Here is a 12,469-nt window from a genome sequence, read left to right on the forward strand (position 1 = left end):
TATACTGGATTCTTAGAAGATATGTGGTCATGAACTTCAAAACTCTGTCTTTGTATTCTGAAAACAGATATAACAGAAAACATATTTAAAGGTGTACCTGCCCTTTGGTAGTTAATACATGATTTTCAGACCTGTTTCCATTGATCAAAGTTTTATGGAACCCTTTTGAAATTGCTATCTGAAGCAGATGTGGAGTACCATGATAATCAGTGTCCTGCTTTATTGCCTAAGTTGGCATTAAAAAATGTTTGGCTGTTTTTAAAAACTAATTCATTCTAAAAAGTAAAACTACTAGTCTGAGGATATGCAAAATCATACATTACAAATTCTGAAAGAGTTCCAAAAACATTTTGAGCAAAGACAATGTTCTAAGAATTTCCCTTCTGATTTAATAATTTGTAAATTAAATTGGGATGGATTTTCAGTTGTATTTGCTAAAGTACCATGGATGTTCCTTTACTATCCAGCAGGGAGGGACATATATGTAAAGCTCATTTCAACTTTTTCAGTGTTTGAAATGGTTTCTGTACATACTCACATTTCAACAATGCTCCCTGGTTGCGGGGGGTGGGGGAACCTATTTGAAGCATGTTAAGGTGATTAGAAATATCACATAAGCCTAATTTATTTCTATCTCTGCTTTAAAAATAATAGCTATTATTATTATCTGAAATTAAAACATGAGGAAAAGGGAATTTTTTTTTTCTCCATTAACCCTTCTTAACTTAACAAAAGTGAAGGTACAAGCTAAGACAGAGAAAGCTCTCATGATAAAAAGTGGCAGGTCTTGCAAAGCTGAGACAGCAGGCTCTGGGTTGGAAAGTGTCCTGCTCTCCAGACACAAGGCAGAGTGGCCCATGGGGCTTCCCTTTATGGGATGTCTCCTGCAAGACTTCAACAGTGCTGGTGACAAGAAAACTCGTCTACTGTAATATTAAGTCCAGCCACCAGAGCGGGGTGCTAAACAGAGTGATAAACTTGGGCCAGAATCAGGCTGTGAGAAACAAGAAAACAATGGCTTGACTGTGGCAAGTCTGAAGTCTGCATGGGTAAAAGCTGGCTTCTGCCACACTTGGGGTGTGGGTACATGTAGTTACTACAAAAAAAAAAAAAAAGGCTAACTGTTCACAATTAAGTAGGAAGACTTTTAGGCACACTGGATTTACTGCTTGCCAGAAAGAGCTTTTTTCAGGACATCCTCAGAAGCATCAAGACTTGATGTTATACAAGGTCATTTCAGTAGGCTTCAAAAACTGGCTTTGGATTTCATTAAACAAACCCACAGCCACAGACCACAGACAGAGGTCAGCATCTTGTGGCTGGACAGAGGACAGCTAACCCATGCATTTAATCAATGTCTAATCTCTAGACTTTAGGGGATGATGACCCTGCTGGTAGACAGGCAGTCCATCCACTCACTCTAAAGTGTCGTCCTGATGCTTGTGATGACTTGAACTAAAACTATCCTTTAGTTTCTTCAAGTCTGCACAGTACTTAGCCAGGGTATGTGGTCTCTGGCTGTGTTTTCCTGTATGCAGTACTATCTGCCCCATACATGAAATAAATTCATGGGCTTTCTGGCATAAGATGCTCCTACTAAGCAGTGGGGTTCGTCCACACCAGCCAGCCCTGTCCTTCGCAATGCCGGCCCTAGCGGTAAGCACCTGTATTCTTCAGCAGTTACTTCATTCTTTAAATGCCCTCTTCAAATCTGAGTGAAATTCATTTTTAAAGAAGCAAATTGCTTTAAGTCACTAACATGAATAAAAATAGCTGCCCCCAAATATGGAAGATAAATGTAATAATAAATATAGTGTCATTAAATTCCACCAAAAGCAAACCAAAAGGAATATTTTTTTTTTAAATGGTAACTTTCTTACCATGACTCAATATTAAAAATGGCGGTTTTGTGGCTCCACTTAAAATCAGCTCTAGCAGTACCAGTGGTGTATGCCTCGCACTTTGGGAAAAACTGAACTAAATGGATGATGATACAGTACTGTGATGTAAGTCAAATTACAGCATAGGCTATAAAATTCAAATTACCAGCCCTTCAGGCAGGATGCATGACGCATTAACAAAGTCGGCCTGAGATTCTTGGATAGCAAGATAATACTATGGGGTAATACCTTTTCTTACATATCCAGAGGTCGTTTCCCTCAAACAGCTAAAAATCAGTTAGCAGAGAATACAGACATACAGTCCAGGCATTAAAATGTTTGCATTTTACCACGGAAAACCGCTTCAGACCTTAATTCAGGGCCGTAAGGTTTCTTTAGGCAATTTAACACCATATTCAGATACCAATTTCTTACACTCCAGTCAGCTTTTAATCTGTGTTTATAGGAAACACCTCATTTCTTTTATTCCAAGTTTATTTTAGCTATTTGCCTGATTAAAAAAGTAATCCACTGTCAGAACATGAGAAATCTGTCACTTTCCTCGCCTCCCGCAGGGTTTGTGTGAAGTGGTGCCTTACCCCAGTCCTTCTCAGGATATGGCTCAACCCTGGCAGGTGAGGCCTGTCCATAGTTGGCCCAGTGCTGAGCAGCAAAGCCAGGGCTCCCACCCAGAGTCCTGCCTGCCAAGCATGTCCAGCCATTTTGGAGGCAAAACCATGCTCATCCCAAGCCTCTCTCTTTTTACCCCAGAAAAGTCTCCACAGCCCATATATAAACTCCAAGCACGCTCTCTTTCTTCCTAAGCTCACTGTTCTCTTTTCTAATACAGTACACAATCCCCTTGACTTTGTGCCTGAAATAGCAGAAAACAAAGCCACAAAAGTCAGGGATTGGAGGTCTTGGCAGTTCTTCTTAGCATAGGACATGGGCCTATAAAAACTTCTTTCCTCCTCATTTATAGATTTTTCTGGAGACAAACACAAAACTTGTCTTTTCTCCCTCACTTGAGGAGGGAACACCAGGACAGGTATAATATTTCTCCTGGAATGAAAGCCAACTGGAGCTTAGGTTGGTAACAGCATCTTACCCATTGACCAGTAATATCCTGATTCCACACGAGAAGGTACAGGGCTGCCGGGGAGCAAAGTCATGCTCATAACTATGTGAAGCAGCTGAAGGAACATTAGTGGTGAGTTTTGGGTAGTGATGGGTCACATCCTGTTACTTAGCGTGTTCAGTGGGATCAACAGGGTTGGCAGCCGCTGGGGACTTCTTAGCAATGCAAAATCTCAAGCCCCTCTCCAGACCTACTGCATCAGAATCCGTATGGTAACAAAATCCTATGGTAATTCATCACATGTTCAGGTTTGATGAGCATTAATCCAATGACTTGAGTGGTCTGGTATTAATATCCTGCCTCCCACCTCCACGGCCAAGCAATGTTCTCTGGAAAATCAGGAATTGAGGAAGCCAGTGAAGGTCCTACCATGACAGAGACAGAGACAGCCCTGGCTATAGAACAGCCTCTCGACCGTGGAGAAGCAGCCTCAGCACAAGCAACGGAAAACGAGAGGCTCCCACAGGCCTCCAGACTTAAACCCGAACCCTCACAAATGCCTGTATCCATACAAACAAGGGGTTTTCACAATGCCTCTCAGGCTACAGACATTGCAACCCTTATTTACCCACTCAGTTGCCTAGGAAATTCACATTAATGTGATTTTATCTATCAAAAAAAAATAATTATGAGATAGAACAGTGAGATTGTCTGACCTGGAAATAGCTCAAGAGCCATGTTCCTGTTGGTTAAGCTAAATGATGACCTTGTTCTGCTCTGTCCACACACACCACACACACACAAAACATACCACACACACCACACATACAATAAACACAATACACCACACACACACCATATACACAAATCACACACCACACACATAACACACATCACACACCATCTACACAACTCACACACCACACACAACACACACATCACACACACACCACACATCCATGCTATTGAGCCAGAGTAAGGCTCTAACCAATAGGGGAAGGGGCAGCTGACTCCTCTCAGCATTTCTAAGTGAGCCTGATAAGAAGGTGACAGGATCTGTAGGATCTTTCACAAAACTCTCAACACCTGCAGAAGGGAAGGGATCATTTTGTGTCCTGACACTGACTTCAGAGAAAACTTAATTTCTTTCATCAACATGCAGGAAGGTATAAAGGGACACATGGGAAGAAGCATGTAGCCATTCCTTTTTTTTTTTTTTTAAAGATTTTATTTATTTATTTGACAGAGAGAGATCACAAGTAGGCGGAGAGGCAGGCAGAGGGAGAGGAGGAAGCAGGCTCCCCGCTGAGCAGAGAGCCTGATGCGGGGCTCGATCCCAGGACCCTGAGATCATGACCTGAGCCGAAGGCAGCGGCTTAACCCACTGAGCTGCCTAGGCGCCCCAGCCCTTCTTTGTAAATAAGAATGTTTGGCAAGAAACAGCTGATATGAGTACTGGTAAACAGGGCAGCTGCCAATGCCAACTTCCCACAGAGTGGCCCGGTCACGTCAGACTGGGCATCTTCATGTTCTACGTGTCTCCTCTCCCAAATAATTAAAGCCAGTACTTCGCCCCCTTCTCAAGGATTTCTGGACCCCTGCTTATTTTCCCTTCTAATGCCAATTTCAAAATTGCTCTTCTATTTCTTCAGATCGTGTATTTCAGTGACCATTTTCCTAAGTCACTGCTTCCTTGCAGAATTAATAGCCAGCTACTCTTTATGATGGAAATGATTGCTGAGACAAGGGAGAACAGTTTCAGTGATATATACATTAGATAAATGTGATACAGGATAGCCTTAGTGGCAACTCTGGCCTCAGATGCCTGTCCCATGTCACACTCTGGGTGTAAGGGAAGCCACATCTGTGCTGAGGGGTGAGGCCAAGCTTTGCAGGACCCGTCTCCCCTGTCCTGCGGCAACTGATTCTTAGGCTGTCCAGGGACCTGGAGTTTATGGTTTATATTTGGCTTTTAAAAGATGAGCTGGGTCAACCACTTCTCACTTAGAAATATGTCACTGGCAAAGAGATGCCACAGCAGGGGCAGAAGCCAAAAAGTGCACAGAAAGAGACCACAACCATTTGGGCCTGGAGAGGCCAGTTTCAAGAGAGCAGATTACTCAGGAAGGAAGAACAGAGCACAGACCAGCAGAGGCAGACACACTGCAAGACAGAGAGAGGCCATGAAACTCCAAAGGTGGTCAGATGTCGGCTCCAGGCCAATGCTTCTGGAATGTTAGCTCCACCCCCATCCTTAAAATCAATAACCTCTACCTAAGCAGATCTGGGTCCTCTGCAACCAAATAAGTCACTCCAAAACACACTAAATAAGTGAATTTATTTTTCATTTAAAAAAATATATATTTTTTTACTTTTACCATTACCTTCAAACTAAGAAATAATTCTCAAGAAAAATAAAAGTAGACCCTATGTCAAGAACATATAGCCTGGACTACAGACCGTTTCCAATTCCAATTCCAATGGGATCTGGTAGATGACAGAAATTTCAAAGCTGTTAAATGTAGAAGGTGGGGCACCTGGGTGGCTCGGTGGGTTAAAGCCTCTACCTTCGGCTCAGGTCGTGATCCCAGGGTCCTGGGATTGAGCCCCTCGCATCGGGCTCTCTGCTCAGCAGGGAGCCTGCTTTCTCCTCTCTCTCTCTGTGCCTGCCTCTCCGCCTACTTGTGATCTCTGTCTGTCAAATAAATAAATAAAATCTTAAAAAAAAAAAAGTAGGAGGTAAAGTAATTTTTCCTTCAGCACATTTTCTATCAAGTACTGATTATCACTGTTGTCTTAGAACAGTGACCCACCAAAAAAAATCCCTGTCTGAGCCTTGCACTTTCTGTGGAAGACATGAGAATGAAAGATCAAGACCTGAGATTCACTGAGAAGAAACTTGTAGATTTTTGTAGGGAAGCAAAAACAAAACATGAAACAGGTATGTAATATGAGAGAGAAGGAAAAGGATCATCATTTCTATAAATAATTCACAGCACACTGGGGCCTATCCCAAGGAAATTATACCAGTCTTTGTGAGAACTGAACCCCATCACTAAAGACAGGACCACTGGGAGCTGCCGTTTTAACTGAAAGTAATTAATCGTGTATGCCATGACAGGCAGGGGTACCAGTCCACTCCAGGAGTGCTGTTGGGGCTATAATACACGAGGTTAAAACAGGGCACCCATTCAAAAGTGAAAGGCTAAACAGACTATAAACCTAGTAGAATGTTCAAGTAAAAAAGGAAGTACTTCATTCTCGTGAAATCTGGAAATCAAAATAAACTCACAAATACACCACACAAACTCAAGTGAGCAGAACCACCAATGGCCCAGTTAGAAATAATTAAACTGACAGAGAGGCCCGGACAACAAGCTGCTCTGTTCACTATGGGGAGACAGATTCTCACAGGCATGTACCAGGCCACTGAGCCACAGCCAGAGGAACCAAACTCCCCAAGGACGGCTGCCCCTCACCTCAGCAGCCTCTGAGCACTGGACAAATGACCACACCAACAGCTCTCAATGTCATGTTCAGTAAAACAAGGTGGTTGGGTTATATTATCTACCAGTCCCTTCTCTAAATCAGACTAAACCTACTTTGAGAAAATCACCTAAAAACTGTGTTATGAAATACCTCTGGTAAATACCCACAAGCTGACTAAACCATTCAATAATGCCATTAATTTCATCCCCAAATTTATACATAGCTTTCCCATATCCATCAGAAAAAGCATGTCCAACAGCATTCAACCAGCTATATTTACTCAAAATCATGCCCAGCACCAAGAGAGACAAATGGACAATTCAAGTGGAATCTTTTTCTTACCATTTCGAGACACATCAAGTTCCACCAGCTGCATGAAGTTTGCTATTTCTGGAGGGAGCCGCTGAATTTCATTATCACTAAGTCCAAGCTTTCGTAATTTGACTAGCTGGAAAAATTGCTGAAAGAGAAAATAATTTCACATGGATCTCATATATATTTGCAATGTAAACTTTCTGCCCAATATGAAATGTAAAAGAATGTCTTTTAAAAACTAGTGAGGATTGTACCAATATCAATTTCCTGATTTTGGTATTTTAACAGTCATGTAAAGATACTACCACTGGGATAAACTGGGCACAAAGGACGTCTCTGTGCTATTTTTGCAACTTCCTATCAATCGACAATTATCTTATAAGTTTTAAAAAATGAGTTAGTACCTCAATGAGAATGGTAATTACTCCTTTAAACTATCCAGTGGGTGGTCACATTTTCTACTTCTAGAAACAGATAATAAATCTGCAGTGTTAAATAAACAAATGTAAAAATTAGAAAATATTTTAGAGGACATTTTAATAAGAATTACTGTGCATCAGAAAATATATAAATATCCCACAAATGTGTAAAGGGAAAAAAATTGTTTTTGACCAATCTAAAGCAGAGCCTGCACCATACACTTCCATTAACCGTGGCACACTGAGCACACGCCTTTTTCCCCACACCTTTTAAAAGTGTACTAAAATGACACTAAAAGAATACAGAAATGAATAAAATATAAAAATATGAAATAAATGCATGAAGACAATTAAAAATGAGAGGGGACAAGAAGTACACCAGACATGCCACAAAATCCTCGAAGCCAGAAAACAGATGAACAAATGGGAACTAACAAAAGAATCCAAACAAAGCTGAAATTCAAGCCTGTGGAGTGAGAAGTCAATAGGAAATTAGGTCCAGGTGACCTCTGAGAAGGAAGAACTGGTTGAAAATTTATATAAAGAACAGTTGGGTCCCCATATCTTCTTCTCTACCCTGCACAGCCAAGCAAGAGAGTGGCAATTTCCTCTCTAGGAGAGTTGACTTTAAAGGACAGCTTAGGGCAGGGATGAGGCCTCCTACTAAAAATAGGGGGACTCGGGGCGCCTGGGTGGCTCAGTGGGTTAAAGCCTCTGCCTTCGGCTCAGGTCATGATCCCAGGGTTCTAGGATCAAGCCCCCGCATCGGGCTCTCTGCTCAGCAGGGAGCCTGCTTCCTCCCTTCTCACTCTCTGCCTGCCTCTCTGCCTACTTGTGATCTGTCGAGAAAATAAAATCTTTAAAAAAAAAAAAAAAGGGGGGGACTGATCAAAGCCCGATCAGTGAGATCCCACCCTCTTCCCACAGCCAAGTTTCCAGGCATGAGAACAGACCCTGTAGATGTGAATTATAGATGTGAAGTTCCAGGTTGTAAGCCTCACCCATGCACACAGAGCTTCCAACCATCTCCACGCCCCTACCGCCCCTTTCAAGTGTCTGGATATTTCATTTAATCAAAGCCAAGGTTCTCTAGACACTTGAGGAAAGCCCCTAACATGCACGAGACTATCCATGTCCCTTCAAATATGAAAGAAATAGGATGTGGGAGGCAAAAAAAAAAAAACTTCATCAACTAAAAAATGTAAGTAACACCCTCAGAGAAATAAGAGAAAATGAAGCAACATGATACCATAAAAAGGAAGCTTCAAAATAATAAGCTTTTGGAAATAAAATTAAAAAAAAAAAAAACCTGTAGCATTAAAAAAGAATCCAATAAAAGAGGTGAAAAATAAAATTAACAAAATCCCTCAGAAAGTAGGGTAAAAAGACTACAAGACAGAGATATGGGAGAGAAAAAGACATGAGATCAGTCCACAAGGTATGATATCCAACTAACAGTTATTCCAAAAAGAGAGCACAGGGGACTTCAAAACATGCATTTTCTGTTTTGGAAAAGTCCACCACATGGCCAATAAAATTAATGATAGAGACATGGAAGAATACCAAGAAATATAACAATTCAGAATACCAGAAATAAGAAGATTCCAAAAGCTTCCAGAGACCAGGGGGGTCAGGTGGGGGGTCATAATGAAGAACTGGAATCAGAAAGGTGCTGGACTCCACAGCAGCCTTGAAAGTAAGAAGGCCTTGGAGCAATGCCTTCAAAATTACAAGAAAACATTATTTCCAACCTAAAATTACATATCCAACAAAACCATCAATCAAGAACGACGACAAAATAAAGACATTTTTAGACATGCATGGTTTTAAAACAATGTATCTTCCTTGCACCCTCAGGAATCCATTAAATGTGAGCATAACTCTCAAAGGAGGAGGATCTGATATCCAGCAATCAGAGAATCAACAAAACAGAGACAAAAGAAATTCCCATGATAGAACAGTGAAGGGACTTCCAAGATGTTGGCTGAGTAGCAGGCCCTGGGAGGGACCAGTCCACACTGCAAACAGGGAGGCTCCCAGAGGAAAGATTATTGGGGGCAAAACACACATCTTTGGGATTATCTGATGTGTTTGAAAGTATCAAGAAGATTTGTTTATTGATAAATTAGAAACAGGGGCACTTGGGTGGCTCAGTGGGTGAAAGCCTCTGCCTTCGGCTCAGGTCATGTTCCCAGGGTCCTGGGATCAAGCCCCACGTCAGGCTCTCTGCTCAGCGGGGAGCCTGCTTCCTCCCCTCTCTCTCTGCCTGCCTCTCTGCCTATTTGTGATCTCTCTCAAATAAATAAATAAAATCTTTAAAAAAAAAAAAAAGAAACAAAGTAAGCAAAAAAGGTAGGAGTTATTAATTTCAGGAAAAATATAAAGTATGAGAAGTCATATTCACAATATAAATTTAAGACCTGATTATGAAAAATATTTAGTTGTAATGTTTTAATAGCTACATATTGATAAAAACAAAATTGGTGTTACGTCAATATTTCGAGGATAGAGAAGAAATCGTAAGTGTTAAAGTCTCATTTTCTATAGAAAGAAATCAAAAGATAACTATAAAGTGAAAAAAAATCAAACTAAAATTAGCAAGCTTAGCAATGTGGGGGCATACAACAGTAGAAAGAGCTTAGAGCTGGGGGTTCTCAAGAGCCAGAAACTGGAGTGGGGACAGGGAAGGCAAGAGGCTACTCTTCTTCCCTGTCACACTAGGCTTATTGGATTAAAAAAAAAAAAAAGTGATTTGCATATATTACTTCGCTAAAAACAGAAATTGAATTTACAAAGGAAAAAGTCTCTGTAAGATTATAGGCTGCTCAAAATGAATAATTCTGAAAGATGCTAACAATTAATAAATGTCAGTTTGGGTTTTTTTTTTTTTTGTAAAAGAGACTTTTTACTTCTATAATCAAAAAGAAGACACTAACAACACTTGGGAAGCAATAAGGCAATACATGGAACATAAGTTTTCAAGTTCACTGACATTTTTTTTTTTTAAGATTTTATTTATTTATTTGACAGAGAGAGATCACAAGTAGGCAGAGGCAGGCAGAGAGCCCGATGTGGGGCTCAATCCCAGGACCCTGGGATCATGACCTGAGACGAAGGCAGAGTCTTTAACCCACTGAGCCACCCAGGCACCCCAAGTTCACTGACATTTTAATGATACTTTAAACATCTGTCCTTGTAATATAATTGAAAATAAGAAAAACAAGCTATAATGCACAAGATGTCTTTGCATTATCAACAAAAATGAAAAACTTGAAAACACACATATCAAAGAAGGGAAATGGTTAGCATGTTATTAAATAATTCAATACTAAGTGACAAAAAGGATTACTATGAAGACCACATAACTTGAAAAAGACTTAGAATGCAAATATAATTTTAAAAAGACAAAAATGCAGGTACATTATGTAAAAAAGCATGTGTGCACGTTGACAGGAAGGAAACACAAGAAAAAAGTGGTTTCAGGTAATAAGGAAAATGCATAAACAGCTTTATTTTTTAACAAAAAAGAAAGATATTTTTAAATAAAATGATGAATCTCAGAAAACGAATGCTACCAATTAGCTGTATATGATAATGAAAGTGCTCCGTGAAAGGACTAATCCTTTGGATTTCTTTAATCATACAGTTGAGATTTAATTTCTTAAGAAAGGTATTGAAGTTTCTTGATGCTGGTTGTATGAAAGCATTAGCTGACACAAAAGCCATTCAAAAGAGTCACATATTTGAATAATTGAGCTTATGCCAATTGTTCAAAGAGGCTGACAGTTTCATAATGCATCAATGTGTTTACTCAAGCATGAAAACCTCACTTTATTTTCCAGGAAAGATATAATAGCAACAGGACAAAAACATCACCAATTCCATACATTCAGGGACCATTCAGAAATAATCCAAGAAATCAAGTCACTAAGGTACTTCGATCTGCAGTGAATAATAAGTATGTTTTACGACTGTGGCAACAACATACAAATCCTCAGAGCCAGCAGAAATCATAACAGCAGGCAAATTAAAGTTTTGTTCTGCATGTTAAAAGCACCCTCAAAGAGACGGTCACAAACACTACCTTCTTCAACTTGGGAAGCAGATACCAGACATAAAACGACCCTATCTGACAGGTTCCCAAAATGAAAACAGTAATTCCTAAGACCTTCCCTCACTGCCCTGATGGGATCTTAATTCATCATCCAAATGTTTTATAACTATTTTCTTACAAGACGGACACAATGCCTCTGAAACTTTATGAAATCCTCAGGTTTTCAATGTCCTCAGGGTGAAAAAAAATCCAACAAGATCTAAGCTCTTCTGCCTCCTCTTTGACATTAGCCAGGGCACAGGAAGAACAATTCACGTAGCTGTCTTGGCAGGGCGCCAAGCGCAGAGCGATCATGTGACGCAATACACAGACACCATTCTTCAACTATACCATGTTTGATTACAGCACACTGGCCCACTTTAGAGGACACTGAGTACAATTACATGCAAAGGAACCCAAACGGCCTTGGCTCGTTAGGCCACACCACAGCCTTCTTATAGCCACCCTTGCTTTTAGTAGATGCAGAGTCTTTAATTTGGCTGTACAGCTCGTTTCCTTTTCCCAGTACACATTTCTGACAAGATTCTTTTTCCCTCTCTTTTGGTAGACTGTTGGTGACCTTCTTCTTCTTAGAAAGGGACATAGGAGTATTCCTGGGCTACGGAGGTGGTTCAACATTCACAAATCAATCAATATCATACATCACATTAATAAAAGAAAGGATAAGAAACAAGTGACCCTTTCAATAGATGCAGAAAAAGTATATGACAAGGTACAGCATCCATTCTTGATAAAAACCCTCAACAAAGTAGGTTTAGAGGGAACATACTCAACATCCTAAAGGCAATACATGAAAGCTAGTATCATTCTCAATGGTGAAAAGCAGAGAGCTTTTTCTAAGTCACAAACACAAAGGATGTCCACTCTCACCACTGTTGTTCCACACAGTACAAGAAATTCTAGCCTCAGCAATCAGACAACAGAAAGAAATAAAAGGCACCCAAACTGGCAAAGAAGTCAAAATTTTACTCTTCACAGATGACATGATAATGTATGTAGAAAACTCAAAAGACTCACCAAAGGGACGCCTGGGTGGCTCAGTTGGTTAAGCAGCTGCCTTCGGCTCAGGTCATGATTCCAGCGTCCTGGGATCGAGTCCCACATCGGGCTCCTTGCTCGTCAGGGAACCTGCTTCTCCCTCTGCCTCTGCCTGCTATTCTATCTGCCTGTGCTC

The 12,469-nt window shown here is 40.6% G+C and overlaps 1 protein-coding gene across 5 annotated transcripts in view; it reads right to left on the minus strand.

Annotated features, from left to right (window-relative positions):
* LRRC1 (leucine rich repeat containing 1) overlaps positions 1 to 12,469 on the minus strand; it is a 130,070-nt gene that overhangs the window by 70,360 nt on the left and 47,241 nt on the right. For all 5 annotated transcript variants that reach the window (XM_047733943.1, XM_047733942.1, XM_047733944.1 and 2 more), the window contains one exon: positions 6,790 to 6,907. In XM_047733943.1, the coding sequence (XP_047589899.1) occupies positions 6,790 to 6,907 (118 nt within the window). The remainder of the gene's footprint in view (positions 1 to 6,789; positions 6,908 to 12,469) is intronic.

The sequence above is a fragment of the Lutra lutra genome, chromosome 6 (genome assembly GCF_902655055.1).
Source record: "Lutra lutra chromosome 6, mLutLut1.2, whole genome shotgun sequence".
Lineage (NCBI taxonomy): Eukaryota > Metazoa > Chordata > Mammalia > Carnivora > Mustelidae > Lutra > Lutra lutra.